The 21,844-nt window shown below is 44.8% G+C and overlaps 1 protein-coding gene across 1 annotated transcript in view; it reads left to right on the forward strand.

The window, feature by feature from the left end:
• Positions 1–21,417, forward strand: part of GAP43 (growth associated protein 43) — a 52,193-nt gene extending 30,776 nt beyond the window's left edge. Inside the window, exon 3 of the mRNA XM_064722130.1 lies at positions 20,639–21,417. Coding sequence (XP_064578200.1) covers positions 20,639–20,727 — 89 coding nt within the window. The 3' untranslated portion in view covers positions 20,728–21,417. The remainder of the gene's footprint in view (positions 1–20,638) is intronic.
• The last annotated feature ends 427 nt before the right edge of the window (positions 21,418–21,844 follow it).

Consider the following 21,844-nt stretch of genomic DNA (forward strand, 5'->3'; position numbering starts at 1 on the left):
CAACTTTAGCTGAAAATCTCACAAGACAAAAGCTCTCTCATACTGCAGGAGCCCTTGCTGGTGAGATGGTCATGGAGTCAAAAGGGTCCTTCTTCCATCTATATGGATGAGATTCTTAGTGCAACCACATCCTAGTCAGGAACATCTTATTATCAGCAGTGCTCATAGTTCCATTCACGCTCGTAGGGTTTCTACTGCATTCTACTTGGAGTGCCCATGCCATGCAAGCTTGCATCAAGCTTTTAGACGTGTCAGCTAATTCAGACAGGGGTAGCAAGAGAATCAGATAGGGAAAGGAAAGATTAAGGGCCTGACAGCTCAGTAAGTGAGGGGAGAAGAGAGGAAGAAGTCCCCTAGGAGATGAAGTCCTCTAGAGAGGAGAAGTCACTCTAGGAGATGTTTGCAATTCCTGACTGTTGACCAAGTGCAAGTGTGCTTAACCAGTACCCCTGAGAAGGGCTGAAGAGTTTTGACAGGCAAAAGTGGACATTTTTTGACAAACCTATAACACTTACAAGCCGTAAAGAAGAATTCATTATAAATTGTGATGCTGAGCTGAGTAGAAAATGAATCAAAGATCTGAGGATACTCTCCTCTCTTGTTCTTGACCTTTCTTATTTTATCAAAGAAACAGAAGATAAACAAAAAAAGAAAAGATAACATTGGAGATAGGCTCTGCATGAAACTCAGTTAAGAGGCAGTACCAAGCAAAACTGGCCTCCACATTAATGAACTATTCTGTTGTAGAGGGCAGCCTGCATTCATTAGCTCGCTGGGAAAAAATGTTGCATACCACCTTGATGGTCATAAACAGCTTGATGCAAATTCTAGAGAGCCTCAGCACCCAGTCTTGTACTTACATAATTTCTCCATAATTTCATTTGGACCACTACTCTTCCACAAATTGCACCTCCCACTCTCCAATTAGGCTTCCAAGCTTTGTAGCTAACCTGGGGCTTCAGGCAAGTCTATTCCTACTCAGCAAAAGTGGACAGATAGGGAAGAACAGATATACAAAAAGACAAATGCTAGGAAAGGAACTAATTTGTGATTTGAGAGATAGGCAAGGGGAACAGCCTTCAAGACCATGAGTCTGAATTGATTGTACATAACTACAAAGGGTTGCTGGTTTACTTCTCCTTATTTAGAAGTTTCTAGAAATAAGCCTTGAAATTGAATTGTCTAGGTTTGCTTTTTCTTGTCCAAGTCTCCAGTCCTTTGTTCTTACTTTATATGATGAGTTAGGTGGCAACAGAAATGTATTTAGTGATTAGTGAAATGTAAGTTGCTATGTTGCATGCTGTACTTGTGTTGGTTTTATACTTGGGCAAAGGTATAAACATCAATGGCAAGAATAGGGCAGTGTGAATCAGTGTTTTGGGGTCCTCTGTACACAGGATAATGAATGCTAATTCCCTGTTATTTAATACCTGGGATGCCTTTTTCCTAAGCTATAATGATTCTGCTTTGAATTGACATTCCATTTTTATTTAGATTAATCTGCTCTAATGGAGGGAGGTAGGACATTTATAGTAGAAAGCTATTTGATTTTAATTTTCATTTATTTTGACTTTTTTAAAAAATAGTGGAACTCATGGAAAAATAGTTTATTTCCACGCAATATTCTGAATCATTTTCAGATATCCTCCCCATGCTCTTGTTGGTCCTAACATCATTTAAACTGGCCAACCATTCATGGACACATCATTTGAAGTGGCCATTTAAAATGCAAAATTTAATATGCATTTGCACGTGATACTATCACTTATGTAAACATCTAGCCAACAGAGGAAGCTAGAAAATCTACAATCAAATATATATTTAAAAATGAGTTTTCAGTGATCGAGTGTTCAAGACCAGTATGTGCATCCATTTATACTTATTCAGTATGCATGCAGTAACACTCAAGCTTAGCAATGTTTGCAGAAAGCAAACATGGAAGGTGTGTGGCCAGAGTCAAGCTGATAGCCTCTTTAAAATGTTAATGAATATAGATTTTTCTTGAATTCCTATTCCAGTATGATATCAGCCTTCCAGTCACAAACCTGAACAGCTGGCTAAGTGACCCCAGAGTCATCCAAGAAAGAAATGCAAAAAAGATTAAATAGGTCTCCTTGTACATCTCTCTGAGGATTCCAGGCTGTGCTCTGCAATACAGAATATTCCTCTGAAGAGCATCATCACAGGACAAAATTCTCCACAGACAGGAAATTTTTCCTGACAGAAAGCCTGTGTTTTCTTTTTACCATCTTCCTCCTATTAGTCTCTCATATCTTTAAAGCTCTCTGTCTCTCTTGTTACTTACTCTTTCCATAGACTTAAACACATTTGCCAGGTCTCAACCTTTCTCCCAGCCTTTCCCTGGCCAACACAGCACTGGTGAGTGCTGGTGTGACTGTGATGGTCATTCATGAAAGAGGGGACATCTGCCACTTTGGTGCTCCTCCAGCTCAGGGACAGATCCTCTTTCAGCTTCATCTGTCCCCTTGGCCTTCAAAGGTCACCTCTTATAGTTTCTGCAATCGAAGACTGGCACAGAAGTGTGCAGTGTCAGGCTGCCAAACATAAATCGAATTGGCTCCTGGCCAGTGTCACCAGTTGGCTGGTTGCCATGGCATGCTTGGCTGATGCTACCCTGAGGCGTGCCGACCGTGCTGCCTTGGGGTGGTGATGCTCATCTGCCTTGAATTTTACTACAATGGCTGTGTCATGCTATCTGTTGATACCTTCCCTGGTGCAAGCAGAGCAAAAGGCAAGGGCATTTAATTCATACCCAGGAGGGATTTTTGCCTTTATCTAAGGGCAGGGCAGAAAAAGACAGGGTGTGGGGAAAGCAATACCTAAACCTGATAAAGAGCACTGCACAGTTTTTAATGCTTAATATTTCTGGAGTGGGGAGTGGTTTTTTTGTACCAGTCAGTAATTCCCCTGACAGTCCTCACCTCTCTCCTTGTTACTGAGTTCTACATGCTCTATCTGTCTTTTGGTAATGGCCTAGAAAACGGCTTCAGACAACTGTCCTGTATCCAGTGGTGGTTGTTCTGGGACCCAAGGCATTCCCAGTCATACAGTAGGGCAGTTCCTAAACTATCCTCAGTGTATGTAAAAGTAAAAATTAGATGGATTCCAACGTGGGTAAGGCATGAAATGAGTCAGTGGGCTTTGTTCAGTGGCATTGAAGGATTGATATAAGAAGGATGATCTCTCAAACCTCTTCATGTCTTTTGGTGGATGGCAGGAATGCCAACAAGTTGTCTTGACATCTGAGCATCCTTGTCAAGAGTTAGATTTATAGGTTTTCTTCTTATGATCCAGCTTTTAGCTCTTTGGTGTTGGTATTATGCTTAGATAGGCTCCCTCAGATGCCAGCCTACTCAACAGGACCGAATCCAAAAGTGATGGGGGGAACTTATACATTGCATATGGATGAGGAAGTGAGACTTGTTCTAGTCGTGGTTGCATTGGCTTAAATCCAGAGCGTCTCCATGAAGGTTACTGGAAAGAGTCTGGTAGTGCAGCTGTGAAATGAGATCAGCATCCAGCACAGCAGACTATGGAAGAAGAGGAGCTATTATGTCCTCCCGAGGAGGAGAGGAGGTGAATGTCACATAGTTTTAGATTTGATTTGTACTTTTCACAAGTTTTCAAGTCTCATCTCCAGATTGGGTTGGCTCTCACATCAAAGCACTCCCAGATTGTCAGGTAAGAATACAAAGCCCAGAAATGTGAAAGAGTAAATTGTGCCTAAGGAAACAAACGGATTTTCTTTTGTTGGGCAGTGAAGAATGCTTTTCCTGCTTCATGAAATAGCTTTACAATGGAGCAGCTTCACAGCTGAAATGAAAAATCAGCCAGGTGACAAGCGCTTTGCATGTAAGTGGGCTAGCAGTTCCCTCAGGGCCCTATATCCTGCAAGGAAGGAGCACTGGGAGGCACCATCTTCCCTTCACTTCCTCAAAGAGAGCAAGTCCCTATGGATCCTTTTTCATGGTTCACAGTTGAATCAGTTCTTTGTTTTCAGTTCAATCCCCATATTGATGGAAGGACAATACTTGCTGCACTTTGGGAGCACTGGCTGTATAAAGATTTGGAAAGGGAGTCTGTCTATTGTCTTGTAGCAGCCAGAACGTGCAACCTGCACTATGCAAGAGGATTGCAGCTGTGTGGCTTGGAATCTCAGCTTTGGCTCACAAGTAGCTGGCATGAGGCAAAACAACCTCCCAGCCATTCCTGTTCGAGAGCTTATCTCTGCTGCTACACCTGGTAGCCAAGGAAAGCAATGCAAATACAACAGTCTTTCCATGACTGCCCCAAAGGGAGCAACTCCAAGCAACCATGGCAGTGTTTTGTTTTTTGTTTTTTTTTGTGTAGTGCTACTCCAGCAACAAAGTAAAGACTATATAAATGCAGTTTAGATTACCTGACACATGCTGAAGTATGAAGTCTGTGTCTAGTTCCCAGTTGCTTTGAAATTTTATTCTTTGCATTGTGTCTACATGGGTATAAACATTGCCTCTTTCATAGCTGGGTTTGCATTGGTGCAAACATCCATGTGAGGGGCAGGTTGGAATGTCACAATTTTCTTACACATAACCTGATAAGGGTGCAAAATTTCCTCCTCTATTGCAGTGCAATATTGTCTCTTGTCCCTTGTAAGCCTCAGGTCTGCTGTTCCTAATGAGGTGCAGTTTGCCCTGTAGAGGTGGGAACTGCACAAGTGGGCCAGTGGTAAAGCAGTACTTGACTTTTTTTAATGAAATCATAGGTGACATTAAGCATATTTACTGTGCCTCCCAGTTGGTGTGAGCCAGCTCTTGAAAAGGCCCCTTAGGGAGAGCAAGGTAACCACTCCTTCACACACCTAAGAGGTACCAGTTTTCCTGGAACCTCGGTAAGGACTGCATGGACACTCAAGGCTGGTTACTGGAGTCACTGCTTATTTTGTGAAGGCTGCAAATTACAGGAAAGGTGACAGCAATCTTTCATCCCTTCTGGTTGGCAGCTACAGCTGTTGCTCTTCCAAACCACACATACAGGTGACAATGTTTAGGGCAGTGCCTGCTAGTGTCACAGTGTGTGCCATGTTGTACAGTAGTCACTCATGCTAACACATGGCTCTCTACAGCCAAGAGCAGTGGTCAAACTCCACCTAGATTTTGCTCTAAATCACTCTCATTATGATGTTTTCCACAGTGTCCCACTGCATCTGCATTCAGATCATCTTCAGAATATACTCCATGGGAAGAAGGCTTTCTGTCATAAATGAAAAACAAAATTTCTGCTGAGAAAGGCTCAAATAGCAGACCTGTGGACAGTCTAGACAGAGACAGTGAAATTTAACTGATGACTGTTTGCTGTAGATGCCAGAAGTGCTCTGCACCACTGCCAGTGTCATCTCTTTACACTAGGATCAAGTAGGCTGGACTTTTCAGATAAAATGAGCTTGCAGAATATCAGCTGGGATTTACAGCTCCAGGGAGCTGAAACTCAAAAGTAGAAATACCGACTCTGTGGTACAGATGACTGCCATATGCAGAGGAAAAGGATTTGTAAAGTTCACTGGGTCAGCACAGTCAGATTAGTTAGACATTCCTAAAGAGCTATTTAATAGGTGCATTAGTACTGGATTATCAATGTCAGTGCTGTGATCACTTCCAATCTCTGTGGAAATTTCATGGACTCTGGCAAGGTGAAGTTGCACTCACAAAGATCCATGCAAATAACTGGCAGAGGAACACAGAAATTGCCAATCTAGGTCAGAGCTAACATCCATTTATTGCACTGTTCTCTGTGGCCAGCACAAAGCACTGCTATGGGCAGATCCAGGGTAAACTGCTTCTCTGCTGTTGGGACTCATCCCTGTCTTCTACAGTCTAAGACCTGGTTTAACAGGTAAAGCATGATGTATTCTCTCTTTTGATACTAAATCTAACTGTGGTGTTGTATGGCATATATGTGTGTCTGTGTATGCACACAAAATATCTGATTAAGTATCAACAGCTTTCCCAACTCCAACCAGCTGTACAATGGCCATAAAGTTCAGTGACAAATTGGCCACCATTGCCTTAAATATCTTTCTGCACTCATGCTATGTCACAGAAACAGCAAAAGCCTGTGATAGTCCTACTTCATGCCTTTGATTATGGTAAAATAGCATCATACAGTATGCATTTATGCACAGAGGGCATAGTCTCATAGCCCTTGTGTTCATCTCCTTCCTGAAGAAAACACAAGCAGTGCTTTCGACTGCTTTTTATATTACATTATTCCCATGCTTTTTAGGAGCTCTGTTACTTTTCTCTGCACTCCCTTCAAATCTGCAAATCTATTTTATGAGATGGAATGACAGATAGTCTTCACATTAGTCCAAAAAAAGCTGTAACTTTTTACACATTTCCAAAGGGCATTATTTCTTCTGTTTTGTTCCTCATCCCAGTCCTTGCATACACCAGTCTCTTTCCTTTTTTGCAGACAGCTACTGTATGAGCACAGATGACTGCAATGACTCTTTTTGTAAAGACACTACTGAAATATTTTATTTAGCCATATGATGTTCTGTGAGACTGGGCAGTGGCCAAGAGAACCAAGGAAAATGTAAGCAGTGACAGAAGGCTTACAAGTCAAGCCACTGGCATCAGCTCTGTGGGATAGTTTCCACCTCCAGTGCTGGACCTCCAATAGACCTGTGAAAGACCATATTACACAAGCTCAATTTGAACAGGTTTCTGGACGCAGTATTTCTCAAGACTACATTCATGCTGCAAGCTTGCTTTAAAGAAGGGCTTCCTCATTTCCTACCTTTCCTCTCTGGATATCTTTCAGGCAGAAAATAGACGAGATATTAAAAATAATGTATGTTGGAAACCCAAATACTGGAGAGTACTGCTATTGTGTGCTTTGCTGTTCTTTGAAGAAGAGTCCAGTTTGGTTTTGCAGGTTACTAGAACTGTGACTTCTTTCCTACTTCTGTATTCCCTGCCAAAGGCTTCCTTTACATATCCTTTAGCTCTCATGGCCTGTACCATTTAAGAGCCTCGGTTATATAATCACCAAATGTGAATTGGTGAAATGTTTATTTTTTCTTGCTATGTCCTTAACTACATCAGTGTCAGCATGGGACATTGGAACAGAGTAGAAAATCTCAGCTGAAGTCCTGGCAATCAGGAATCTACCTTGGACACCTGCCCTTCGTCAGGCTGTAGTGTAGTCAGGAAAGGAGCTATGGAAAGCTGGACAGGGTCCAGGGATGTAAAGGAAAATGCTGTTCTCCTAATGACCAGAAAAGTGAGACTCAGTACTTCATGCAAATAAGTCTTAGATAAAGGTCATAAGGTCCCAATTAGCCAGTGTTCAAAGAATGACAGACTTCCCAGCTGTACCTTGAGGCAATAGCAAATGAGTCCTCCTTTCATTATGAAAGAAAGCAGAAGGTGGAAGACACTGTTCAGCCTCTCCATCTTCGTTCAGCAAAACACAGTAATTGGTAATGCTAGTAATGATAACTGGACATTACCTGTAACCTCCAGGGCTTAATGAAGAAGAAAATCTCTCTGACATTTGGAAGAGCATCCAAATCCCAAAGCTGAAGTGGGTGTAGTGGTACACAGAACCATATCTGATAATGCATTGCAGGTACAGGGAAGGGGATAGGAGAGCAGGAACAAGAACGGTCACCATTATACAGGAGCATTCCTCAGTGCTACTGACTTTGACAAACTGTCTTTGCTGCTGTGAAAAATGTTTCAAAGACTGCTTGATAACCACTTGAAGAGATAGAAGATAGAATAAAGTAAAATTAATTTAAAGTTGGGGTGGTGGCAAGTACTTGTAAAAACCTCTTTGATGTTCTTAAAAGCATGGGGCACACATTGATTTGTAAATGACACAAGCCCCTAACAGGGAGGTGTGAATGCAAGCTTGTGTGGACTAAGTCCATAATGGTCTAGTTTTCACATTCATATGGGACTCCTTTCCATCACTGAGTGTGGATTTAGAAAAAAAAAAAGAGTATGTATTCCAGTTTAGACATCCCGTGTTACCTATTCTGCTTATGCAAGGCTGGAATTTCACCTGTGATTTCAGCCTCAGTGTCACAGACAGTTCAGAATAACCTCTGGTCACTGGTGCTGAAACAAGGAATATGTCAGAGGAGACCAAACCCTGGGATTGGGTTTGACCCCCTTCAGAAATACTTGTGAGTTGAAGGAATGTGTCTTAACTTAGATCTTTATCTTAGATCTGCTCACAAATGATCTCTATGTTTGTCCCCCTGGAAGGCACTCAGGGCAATCTTGCAGCATTGGTCCTTTGCTTTCCCTTGCTGCCAGAAGAGGTAGAAATTCCCCACATTCATGGGATCTGATCAGAGGTCTGCTACAGTTCATAGGAGCAGCAGTTCTGTTTGGCCCTTTGTCTGCATTCAAATGAGTCCATTACTCAACAGGTACACCAGGGATCCAGGTGGTGAAAGGAGGTAACTTCTTTATTGCCAAACAGCGAGGAGGCATGAGTGATCTTGCAACTCTGTTCAAACACTGCAAACAGGTTTGGCATCTGCCTTTAAGCCTATCTCTGGGGTTGCAGATATGTTTCCACAAAGCCATCCCAGTACTGTTGCCAAGCCTTTGTTGGGAGACGTAGCAGTGTGGCCAGGCCTGGTGCCTGTTTGGACTAAGCTTGACCTCTTGTCCATGGTACATCCTCTCCCAAACACAGCTGAGGCCCACCAGGAAGGCACAGGGAGGAAATGCTCAGCACTGCTGCTGAGCAGCAGACTTTGGTCTCCAGAGACACTAACCCAGCACTGTTCACTGCACTCAATAAAGAGACAGAAAATGAGAATGAAAATGGTTTTTTGTGCCTCAAGATAGAAACCTTTTACATTGCTGAAGCCAAATGACTACAAGAAAGATGGATGGAGTCACTGATTTTTATATCAGGGAAGAAGAAGAAGAAAATTCCAGATGCTCCTAACTGATGTAGCATGCAACTACTTCTTGGCCTCATTTCTAGCAAAACACATTGACATGGTTCTGCCAAACAGAAGAGATAAGCCTGATCACAGTTCAAACCACAACTGTGCAGGGCTTCTGAGTCCTGATAGATTGGAATTTTTCTGTGATAATATTTTTTTTTTCATTAAAGCACCCTTTAATTATTCAAACCCAAACATATTATATACCATTTCTAGGAATTATGAGATTTTTAGAATGAAGTGGTAAGAAAATCTTTGCCTGCTCTTAGAGTAGCTAGCATGTGAGGGTCAGGTCCTCCCTGAATGGGGCAGGAGCCTTATGCTAGAAAGCTGAAATCCATTGAGCTTTGCAAGCGAGCCATTGGGCTGCTAGACACATTTTCCCCTGATCCCTCCTGCTGGAGCTTTTCCACTTTGTATAAATTATTTATTGGTTGCTGGAGCCAGGATGTGGCATTTGGTCTCCTCTATTCCAGATGAGTGCCCTCACCACTGGTCTACAGAGTCAATGTTTTCCTCTGGCCCAATAAATATTTAATGGTTTATGGAAGTGGAACAGCTCCAGCAGGAGAGGAAGAGTAAGAGAGACGTGTTCATTCACATGGATACCTCACAACATTGCTCTGTGACCAGCAGGCAAGACCTGAGCCAAGGACCTTTATAGCAAATAAAATCAGCAGGAGTAGACAATAAGAGCACAAAATGGTGGGGTGCCACTTCCTATGCCTCAGTGCAATTTCAGAGCAATGTCAGAGCAGCTCAGGTGTGATGAGTTCATGCCTCATATCAGGCCCTCTCCTTGTGACCACTGTTGTCCAAATTACAGTCCTCAAGCCAAGATTATGTGCTGCTCCACCCTGGCCAAAAACGTGCAAACTCTGCACGTGGAAGCTGTGGTAAGTGGCAGCTTCCATGGACCTGTGCAGATCCAGGCTTCATGGCAGACTTTGGCTGCACACAGGATGGTGGAGGAGCAGCTACTGCTTGGTCCCACAGCTGAGCCAGGGCCAAGGAAAATGTCCTTTGATGAGGAAAAGAAGCCTTGTCACTGCAGACTAGCTCAGCAAAGGGCTGTCTTAGCCCCGTGTAAGGGTATGTTTTTCCACCATAGTGGACAGTACTGGGGAGCTGTACAACCCAGACATTCCTGCTGCTCCAGAGAGGTGGTACATCCTGGCTGTGGCACAGCTGGCTGTGCACAGGGCATGGGGATGCCTGGCTGTGCCCCTCGGTGGTTTCCCCAGCACTTGCAGCTGTCCCACCAAGTGCCCTCATGTCATGGCTGAATTCATTATCTGCCTGATGGAATTGTTGTGAAAAGCCAATTAAACCGAGATGGCTACTGTGGGACAGCTGCACTGGTTCACTTGGCTCAGCACTGAGAGAGTTCAGAGACTCAACAGTCCCTCTCCAACTGGGAGAAACAGCTCTCAAAACTGGTCAAAAAATAAAACAGAGCTTGCCAAATTTGAATTAAAATCAGAATTACTGATGCAAACTGCTGCCACCTTCACAGAGAAGACTGGTGCTGGCAATAAGAGCACTCATGAGATGTTTTCCAGATAATTCCTCCCTTCCTTCCAGCTGTACAGCTAGGCTCTTTGAAAATGGCCAGTGCCAGGCTCAGGGCTGCCCTACACCTCCTTTTCTGTGGGGCTGATCACTTACTGGGCAAGCATCACACACCTGTGTTCACAGATTTCTTGGGGCAGAAGGAATGACTACACAGCCCAACCCCTTGCCTTAAGTCAAACCAGGAGGATCTGGCCTTTATATAATCTGGGGAAAGTGCCAGCTGCCTACCCAGTTTTGCAGGACAGGCACTGTGACTTCTGATCTTTCCATCCTCAGGAAAGCAGCTGTTAAGCAGTCCCAGACAAGGGATTTCAAGAAGAGGGGAGAATTGCTCTGCACCACAAATGCCGCTCTGATGTCTCAAAATGGGATTTTTCCCACAAGTGTTTGCAGTTCAAAATGCCTCTTCCTATGTCTGGGCTCTCAAGCCTCCTCCTGATGAAATGAAAAGCAAAGGCTCCCAGGAGTTTCCCTGGGTACAGCATGAAGCCTAAACTGCCTTCTGGAGAGCAGTGCCTGTGTATTATCCTGCAGAAAACACATTGGGATTCTATGGGTGTGCACCAGCCGTGTGTTTGAGAAATACTAGTAATTTCTTTGATGCAAAGAACTGGTGGTGTTGATGTTGCTGGTGCTGGGGACAGTTATCAAGAAGATGGCTGTGGAAAGCCTGACAACAGGCATTTAATAATTTTAGCTTCCAATTTGCAGAGCCTTGGTGTATGATGATGGACGGAAACAAACTAATGATCTCTAAATGAAATTTCTCCTTCATTTAAACTCGAAATGGGAGGATGGCAAAGGGAAGAAAAAGAGACATTTTATATCCTCCCCTTGATTGTAATTCCCTGCCTTCAGCTAGATCAATATCATTTCTGCTGGAGATGGAGGCTGCCTCTGGTTTCCATGGCAATGTGGTTGTTGGAGGCTTGCAGGCTCCATGAATCCCCAATTTATCAGCCTTCTAGGCTTTAATAATGGAGACCAGCAGTCAGGCAGCTTATGAATGGCACATGTCTTTTGGGCTGGGGGAAGGGAGGCGGGGGCATGGTTTGTAGTAAGGGCTGCAGCAATTTGTTTTCCTGCCACCGACAGCTGAAGGGGGAGGAGTACGAGGGGAGGAGCAGCACATTAATTCTGGATGCACTGAAGGAATTTCTAGACCATTTTGCCGCAATTACAGAAGATTTCCTCCTTTAGTTTCTTTTCCCTAGCCAGTTTTGCTGGGGAAGGGGAGGAGAAGAGCTTCATAGTCAGTCCTGTGTGAGGAGGTGGGAGCTGTAGATGGAGAACCCAAAGGCTCTAATGCTCCGCACATTTCCTTCCTCTTCTTAACCCTCTTTATTTCAGGATCAGCAGTGCATGAATGCCAGCAGTCTGCCACAGTTTCAGGTTCATTTTTATCCCCTTACTCATCCTACCACCATTGCCAGGCTTCTCAGCAGAGCTGTGAGATGGGCTGAGATGAGACCTCTGAGGACCTGATCTGTCTGTCAAACTTCTGTCACTTGCTGTGCTATTCTCTGTGCATCTGCTTGGCCTCTCCAAATTCAAACCTTGATCCCCAAAGGGCTGTAAGCTTCATTCCCTGAATTAATTACTTTGCTAGGAATGTCCTGGCTGTAGAACAATCTATGTGTCACTTCAATAAAGTTCAATTGGCCTATATCTATTCAGGGTATTTCCATTTCTTCCTATCTTTTTTCTGATTTCTCCCCTATAATCTCATAGGGCAGTTGTTCTAAAGAAGCTAAAGAATAAATGGATGTGTCTTAGAAAGACTTTATTCCTCTGTCCCCTCTCATGCACTCTCTTTCTAAACCATCCTCCAGAACTTAAACCAGGAAGGGAGAAAAGATGGGTGACACAAAAAAATGCTGTTGCATGAGATAGGGACATCCTGTTTTTCAATACATATGCCAAGAACAGCTGTCAACTGTTACATTCCACAGCTGGAAGGAAGTTAAAACCTCTATATTCAAGCTCTTTGAATCATAAGGTATTTAAAGATTTAAAGAGTACCCTTTCTGGTCTGCAGGATCTATGTGAGATCAACAGGGGCAGGGGAGAAGAGGAGTAAAGAACAACCTATGGGTAATTTTTTCTAAGGTTTTCCTCAGGTGAAGTAATGAATGCAGGAGATAGAGGGGCTGGTAGCTTGGAACCACTCCTGGAGGGAGCCCTTCTGGTTCATCAGGACAGCTGAGCACCTGATTGTTCATCAGATCAACTCTGATCCCAGCTGATGGCTGGGGACACCCTGCACAAGTCATTTCCCATTTCTCCCCTTCAAGCTCCCTGGCTGTGAAGACCATGGAACCTTGGTAGAGGTCTGTTGAGGTCACAACACCTCTGAGGTCATAGCATCTTTGATGCAGTTTGGTAGGAGGCCACTCAATGCCAGTATAAAATATCTGCCTCTAAGGCATCTCATCCTGAAAGAGCTCTTTTACCTTGCCTTTGGCCACTGTTCTACACAGCCTCCCACCTGCCCACCACTTTCTGGTGTGACAGAGCATCCCCACAGAAGCACTGTGACAGATGACACTGCTGCCAGGTGGAGCACTCTGTCCTCTCTGCAGCTGCCTTTGCTTGTAGTGTGACAGTGGCCAAGGCACTGGCCTGCTAAAGGAGATCTTGCTGTCTGAAAACCTAACCACTCTGGTAGGGCTTCTTCCAGTTGTAGCTGATTGTAACTGCCCAGTTTTGGGTACAGTTTGAAGGGAGTTTGGGACAAAAGTGCTGGTGATAGGCAGCGATAAATGAACAGTCAGCAGTAGGCATGTAGTTTTTCTCAGCTTCCATGTCTGGCTGCATCCATGGATGTGGGAAAGAAGCAACAGTGGAAGAAAGAGAGCTCCTTCTTTCCCGTTCTCCAAGATGGAAGAATATTTGCAAATGTAGCTCTAACAGGGTTAACACCTCACATCCTCCTTTTTCTTTCCCCACCCTCTTCCTCCATCACTCCCATTTCTCTGGAGACCTCAATGCTCCCTTCCCTCAGCCGAAGTTGGGGAGTTTCCTCGGCAACCCAGCAGCTGGTGTCTAGACACTGTGAAAGATGCTTTGCAATGGAGCTGTGAGCCTGACTTCCCTTGACACCCCCTCCCCACTGCTGCACACCCTGAGCAGCTCTCCCACCATTCCCTCCCTTTCCCTCTACTGCACACATGGATGCCGGTGCAGGCTTGGATTTTCATGGTGGTGCTGGAGGGGGAAAGGCATGGGGTGGGATGAGAAGGAAATCCCTAAGCCACTGGCTCTTCACCCTGACAAAGTGCAAGGGCAGCTGGGGTGACAGAACTGTGTCTGGCTGTCCTCTGAGGATTTAGCAGGATCAGAAAAAGAGTCAGGTATCCAAGCTTGGACCAAAGTTACCAGCTATAGGACTTGCAAAAGTTGTAGTTTTTTGGGTTTTTTTTCTCACTGCTAGGGCAACTGAGCAGTTTTTATATGGTTCTGGAAAAAGATGAGGTGGTGCAGGAATAGGAGGCCCAAGCTACCATGTATTGGGACCATATCAGCATTATTGTTTCAACCTTAACAGGCTGACTTGCTTGCTCCTTTCCAGTAATTATTAGGTGACTTCCCTGGACCTCCTGCCTGCTACTTGCACTGGGGACATTCCTCCCCACCAGCTTGTTGCAGGGTGTGCCAAGGGTTTGCAGATCTCCCAGGTGCCATGTGCTCACCAGGACCCCCAGGGCTGCAGGAGTCAGTACCGTGGGTCTGTCTCTACTGAGTGAGGGATTCACCAGGGATTTGGGAGAAATCATACAAGTCACTACCCTGGACCAGACACAGCTACTTCTGTGAAATACCCAATTCCTTCATTTCTTGGTGTTCAGCTGGGACACCATAAGTCTACCAGTTTTCAGAAGTAGTAAGTCTGGAGGGTGAAGGATTTTAGCTCTGCATGATGCACAATAGGGCTGACTGCAATGGGCTAACATGGATCAGAAAGAGAACTGTGTAAGCAACAGCTCTGAACCTGAAGTGTGTCTTGTTTCAGCAGTCTCAGACCTACCATCGTCTGCCTGGAATAGACTTCTGGCTGGCTAGAAGGACAGATGGATTGGGACAGATGAATCAAGCTGTGAAGCCTGGATCCAAATCTGGATCCAAATGTCATTAAAACTAGGAGATGCTCAGGGCAGGGATTTTAAATGAGGCTTTCCAGTGCTCCTTATCCTCAAAAAAAAAAAAAAAAAAAATTAAGTAGAGTCAACTCTAGGTCATGTGAGATCTGCATATAACAGGACAGGAAAGCCCAGACTAATATTCGGAAGCAGAGTGACGAATGGATGAGGAACAGGTTTTCAGTTCCATCCCTGCCCAAGCTGTAGCTGGCAAAGGACAGAGAAAGGAGGAAGCACGACAAATGCTAGAGAGAGCAGTGTCTGAGTAGATTTGGGGAGTTCTTCAGTGTGAATGCACAGGAGAGCTCTAGCTGCACAATCAATATCAGCAATAATTATGCAAACACTGAGAAAGCAGCAAAAGCAAAATCTCTGCATCTGTATTAGAATCCCAGAGTGTTGTGCAATTTCTCATCTCTTGGCATTGGCTGTGGTAATTTAAAGATCTGCAGTGGAATTGAGACAAAAAGAAAAATAAAACCCAAGCCACCAGTCACAAAAGAAAAGATCATCAGAGAGGTTGCTGCTGCTATGGTCATAAGCTGATGTCTGCTCTGATTTAATTAATCTTGGCAAGTCAGACGGGAGCTGGGCAGGTCCCAAGAGACCGTGTTTTACCTGGAAATCCACTCAACCTAATTTCACTAATGTAGGGCAGTGGAGAGACTTGGAGGGGAGCCTGCACGCTCAGCCATTAGAGCACAGCGTCGGCAGAGGCAGCTGGAGGCACCACCGTCCAGCAGGACTGCTGCCTGCATGCCTGCCTCAGCTCCACAGCAGCCAGGGCTGCACATGTTCCAGGCATTTGCTCCCCCAGCAGGCTCGCAGACACAGCTCTCACCCTTTCCAGGAAATAAGTGGAGTGCTGAGGAGCAGGAGCTCTTTAAGACCCTATTGCAGCGAGGCTCTCTATCTCACTTCCATGTTGTTACTCTTCCATGGTGTTTCCCAGCAGGTCCCAGTTGGTGGTGTAGGTATAAAGCCTCCCTTTGACACAGGCCCTTCAGCTGGGAAACACACATCAGCCTCTCCCACCGTGCAGCTCTACCCTTAAACAATTCTGCAGTGATGGCTTAAGGTTTGTCCAAGGCTGCCCAAAAGGTTTCTCAACTTGACTGCATTGTCCAGAGAGCTAAATGGAAGTGAGAACAGTGGCAGCTCAGCTCACAGATGCCTGTCTCTGTGGCAAAATTATCTTATGCTATAAGATAGTCTGGACTGCAGAAAAGATTGAAATAAAAAGGCAAACTAAAATCTTAGAGCTAGAAGGGTGGGACCACAGGACTGGAGTAACCACAAACAGTGCAAGTGATGACTGGTGTGCATTAAAAGAACTGTAAGGGTGGTCATTGCAAGCACAAACTAGGTTGGTCTTGTTGTTAGTTTGAGGTGAATTTTTTTTTTAGCTTTCTGACCTAGCCATTCTTTCTTTTCCCTTCAGGACTGAATTTGGTTTTGCCCCTCCCCCCCCCCCCCCCCAAGTTGGGTGTTTTTTGCTTTATATTATGTCTCCCTCTCCCCTCCTCATTCACTCTCTCATTTTCTGAGTTTGGATCTTTCTTTTTGCTTTGTAGCTGGAGTGCTCTAGAACAAATGTGAATGTGTCCACCTTGGAGATATTCCCAGGCTGCAATTTGTCCTAAAGTAGGCATCCAAATAAGACAGGTTAAGAGACTCTTAGAACAGTCCTATTTATTTCCACTAATTAGGAAGGAAGGAGAGGATGAGAAGATCAGCTGCAGATATCTCTCTGTAGGTATCTGGAGTTAGGTGAGATGTCCCTCCCCTCTGACTTAGCTTTCTCATTTCATGATGTCACCATATGCACATTGATGCTGCCCCAGTCCAGGCCCACCTGAAGAAAGAGCTCATTTCTTCCTGCTTGTTCTGTCCCTTGCAAGTGGACACAGAGGGCTCTGATTGTGCAGGCAGGAGGAGATCCCACAGTGCTGGCATGTTCAGAAGGGAGGCAGCTTTAGACAGGTAGAATTTTGGCTACCTAGGATGAAATGCTTTTGTTCCTCAAGCAGGGAATGGCCTGAATTCTCAACCACTTTTTCGTCACCTCTGCAACAAAGTACAAAGTGAATGAAAAATGCCCCAACTCTGCAGTTCTGGCTGTGTAATGGTATTTGTCCTCTGCAAACCCAAAGGTATGATATCCCAGAGTTCAAAAAAATGGAAAATCAAGACTAGTACTGCGTAAAAAGCAGTGTAAGAGATAGTCTCTCTGATGTATGGAATTCCCAGGACAGTTTTCTGCTAATCTCCCTGGGGATACCCTGCCCTCCTTTGCTGGGACACTGAAAACAAGGCTGGAGAAAGCCCAGAAAACATGCTGCAGAAATAGCCTGCATCAGACAAACTGGTGAGTCAGATAAAATGCCTCACCTTTCCTCGTGAATCAGAAGCTGCTGTTAACTGGCCCTGATGTCACTGGGGTTGGGGTGCATTGCCCCCACTGCGCAGAGTGGATCCTCTTCTTTTTACTGCTGTGGTTTAGCAGTGCCACTGCTTGACATTTTTTTTTTTTTTTTTTTTTTTGTGCTGAATTCTTTTTTCCTTCATGATATTGCTTCTTGGTACAGTTCATTACTACATAATAACACCAGGTTGCTTCTTTTCCCTCATCCCAAAGATCAATGAAGCGCTGGTAAAGCTGCTAGGAAATAAGACATAGCTTAGCAGGGTGTAGCAGAACACAGAGTCTTTCGCCTTAAAGCTTTTCAAGAGAAAAGAAGGAGAGTGATTCACTGAATTTTGTGTAAGAATTCTTATTCTTATTCAAAAAGCTAGAGTTCTTGTTTATACTTAGAATATGCACAGTCCAGCATTTGAGTTGTATGATCCCTCTCTGTTGACTTGAATATGTGATGAAGTGACTTTAAATTGTTCCTGCTGCTCCATGATCCTTGTTAGTCCAGTCTATTTCATCCATGGCAGAAATCAGTGCAGTCTCTGGCCTTCTTCAGCAGAGAGTCATCAGCCTGCCGCTATCTGCTTCCCAGAGAACATTAATGGGGACAGTGAGGCACCTCTGTGCAGTTCCTCTGCCAGCCAGGGATCTCCAGGCGCCATGGGTACTCCCTGGAAATTAGATTTGCCACTGTGGTGAGTTAACAGGGAATAGAACATGGCAGAAAATTGTGTTTCAACTTGCCTGCTTATCCTAAGAGCACGGGCAGCATGGGAACACTGGGAGCTAACCAACATCACTGTCAGCTCCTCCACCTTGAGTGTGAGCAGATTTGCTGTCCATCCTTCCTGGAGTGCTGTCAAGAGCTCATCACTGTAGGAGCTGGACACCACTTTCAGCTGCTGATTAACCAGGGTATCTGTGTGACTTGGTAGTGCAGCAGATGAGCAGGACTCCCAGTGTCTGTCTGTCCATCCCTGTGCTTGCTGTGTTATGTGCGTGTCTGTTGTGCTGTCCTGAGGGGGCTGTGAGACTGCTGACTAAAGCCTGTGCATATTTTTTGGTAGGAAGACACAAAAAGTTTTAAACACAATGAAAAGCAGTGTCAGACTTGGGCTCCTGAAGCCACGTTATGTCTCTATGTTGCTCTTTCACTCATTTCCATTTATGTGAGAAAACCCCAGAAATTCTGCCTTACTAGAATCTGTCAGAGCCATGTAAGAAATCAGACTTTGCTGCTGGCTAACAATAATCTTTTCACTCAAATTTAGGGGTAGATGGTTGCACACTGGGATTGTACTCTCAGCTTCGTAATTCAATGTGTCTCCTGCTATGAATGCCTTGAAGAGCAGCACTAAAGGGACTCTCCTCCCTCCCAGTGATCAAGTCATTCAGGAAAATTAAAAAAGTAGGCCAAGCTTTGCCTCCCAATGATAGTTGTTATGATCCTATTTTAATCAGTAGCCTATTTTGTCTTTGGTCTGTGGTGGTAGCTGTACCAGATATAGATTGAGTCCTTGAATAGCATCGTGCTTAGATGTTCTGTATCAAGGGAAGAAAAGTCCACAGATGTTTTTGCTGACAGGGGGTTTGCAGATGCAGAGGCTGAGGCCATGGGGATGTTCCCACAGGAATTTTTCCTTCCATAAAATCAGCAGTCAGAATTTACTAAGATGAAAAGTATTTGAAGGTCCAGAAGCAAAGCCTTTAATGAAGATGATTCAGAATGGAAAGTTGCACACAACTTAAAGGTGATTCATAAGGAAGTGGTGCTTAGGAACATGTTTAAAACCTAGGCTAAAGAGCTGAGGGGAGGAGGGAAATAGGAATGTAGCACCTACTGCCAGAAGCAAATACAAGTCTGCCATCTGATGGCATCAAATGAACCAGGCCAAAATGCATGAAGGGTGTCAGTAAGGAAATTTTCACATCCCAGTTAGCATTCTCCTGAAACATGGGTATGAGGATGCTACTCCTCACAAACTAAACACTGGCTACTGAACATCCTCATTGTTAGGCTGACAGCACAGGCCTTGGTGTGATTTTTGTGTACACCAAGCAGCTTTGCATCAGACAGGCCCCAGACACAGCTACCCTGTTTGGGAGAAGAAGAGAGTTTAGTCATATGGACATAAGCTGGTGGTGCGAGTCGGCCTTAGGCCCAGGGAGCAACCCCTGGCTCATTTTATTTACTGGTACAATGTAGTTTGTTAGCCCATCACAGATGCCAGGAACTGTGCAGGGAACCCACAGTGCTCTGAATGAGATGGGTGCAGTATGTGTGAGACCAATGATATATGGTCTGTTCCACATCACTCCCTCATCCTTCAGTACTTGTTTCTTTTCCCTGTTCCCTGTATCTCAAGTGTTTCTTTCCCCTGTTCTTTATCCCAAGTCTGGATTGCTGCTTGCTTGACCTCTCCATGGGCTCTGTATGTGTGGGACTGGGACCCAGTGAGGTAAAGGCAGAGATGGCAATGGAGCAGACCAGTCACTACAGGGCACTAAGGCCCTTGTGCATTATTCCATCTTACAGCTCTGCAGCCCTGGGTCCACCACCTTGTCCTGTAAAAAGCAGTCCACACAGTACATGCACTGTTTCTGAAAGAGGCTGGGGACATGTTAGTGTACCCTGGTCAGAGCTGGGCAGTAGAAACTCCAAGATAATTAAATGTGTCCTGCTGCAATGAAGGAGGCATGGGCTAGATGAACCCAGGAGTGAGATCACTCCAGCTTGAGGGGGATTAATTTCATTTGCCTTGTTCCTACTGGCTGCCTCTACCTTCTCCTGGGTTCTGATCCTCTGTCTACTTCATTGGGGGACAGCTCCTAGCAGTAGTTTTAGCTTCTCTTGTGAATGGTTTGCCAGAACAAGGTGTCTGACTGACAGGCAGAGCTAGCTCCCAGTTATACTCAGTGCTTCCCCCAGGGCAGCTTTGCTTTTGAAAGGAGAGACTAGAAAACTGGAGAGATGTGGCAGCCTCTGGATGAAGGCTCCCATTCTTGAAGGCTACAGACATTTCTCTAGATCTCTGTTCAGTGTGAGAGAAGTCTGAGTTACAAGGTATAAAATTTTTCCCTCTGGGTCTTGCAGGCTTCAAGTGTGTATAGTTTGTTCTTTGTGACTCTCTTTCAGTCTCATCTGGGAGTATCCATGTTGTAATTGGGGGACAGTGTTTGGTACAGTCAGTGGGTTCTGTAAAGGGATGTGTGATCTAGCTGATAAGCCAGGAGTCTAATCAGTGCTTCTAATGAAATGGAGTTGTCTGGGGCATTAGCAGTGAGCGAGGCAGCTCCTTCCAGTGGCACGTGCTTTCTGGCTGAAGGTGTTTTGTGAGAGTTTTGTTATATGTTTGCCTGCTGGGCTGAACCCTGGCATGTTCTTTTCATGCGGCAGAAATTCCAGGGACTCTGAGACCTGGGTGACTTTGGAGAGAGGGAAGCCTGAAGCCATGCAGTCCATCAGGCTGTGTGCACATGCAGGATGCTCTAGATCATGGCTGACTAACGCTGGACCATCTCTTTCCCCACTAGATGCTGTAGAAGAAACCAAACCTACTGAAAGTGCCCAGCAGGAAGAGGTGAAAGAAGAAGAGAGCAAGGCGGACCAAGAAAATGCCTGAACATTAAGAAATGACTCCCCACTGCCCCTCCCTCCCTCCCCCTATCCTCTATCCTTCCTTCCCACCCCAATCTCGATTTTCCCCCTTCCTGCTCACATCTGTGAGCCTGTGTCTGTCCCTCTCCCATTACCACTTAAACCCTTTTTCTCTCTGTGTGGCAAACATTTAAAGAAAAAAAAAAAGCAGGAAAAATCCCAGTCAAACAGTGTGGCTTAAACATTTCTTTGTTTCTTGGTGTTGTTATGGCAAGTTTTTGGTAATGATGATCCAATCATTTTGGGAAAATTCTTGCACTGTATCAGAGTTCTTTGACCTGGCGCGTGCGTGTGTCTGTCTGCCCACTGCGAGCGCTCGCTCTCTCTCTCTCTCTCCTCTCTCTCTTCTCCAAGTGTGTGTGTGTGCAATGTTACGTTCATCTGAGGAGTCCAGACTTACCGAGTGAGTTAAAACAAAAAAAAGGGGAAAAAAAGGTTCTTTTCTTCCTTTTTCAATGTGATGGAATGAACGAAAGAAAAAACAAACAAAAGACCAAACACAACAAACAAATGAACAAAAAAGAGTACTAAACCCCAGTTTGTTTTCAGAACTAAAATAACAACTAGAAAATGTGCCAATTAGCGTAATGCTTGGCTCCAGGCTCCTTTTTCAAACTGAACAATAATTATAATAAATGAGAATAATTATCATTAATACCACCGTGTCGCATTTCTATGCTGCTGTACATCCTGCTAAACTGTGGTCTTTGGTGGGCCACTTCTTGTGTGGCCCAGCTGTGCTCCTTGGCCACAAGTCAGTGACTGTCTGCTCTCCTTGGCACTGCTGAAGGGATTTTAAGGGGAGCAGGCTTGGAGTTTGAGCGAGATGTTAGCACTTACTAACATAAATAATGAAAGTAGCAAGATCAGTTTTAGGAAAGATCATTGAAAGCATCTCTCTAGGAGACCTCCAAGCCCTGATTTGGGGAACTATGCTGACCTTGGAGGTATGAGCCTGTAGAGGGACCAGTTTTGATGTATGCCCAAGGTCTAACCCCTGCCAAGGGCTGTGCCAAGGGCTGTGAGGAGACAGGGCCCTAGGACCTCATCTTCTTACCACAGTAGGATGATGCTCATCCCAT

Source organism: Zonotrichia leucophrys, chromosome 1 (genome assembly GCF_028769735.1).
Source record: "Zonotrichia leucophrys gambelii isolate GWCS_2022_RI chromosome 1, RI_Zleu_2.0, whole genome shotgun sequence".
Classification (NCBI taxonomy): domain Eukaryota; kingdom Metazoa; phylum Chordata; class Aves; order Passeriformes; family Passerellidae; genus Zonotrichia; species Zonotrichia leucophrys.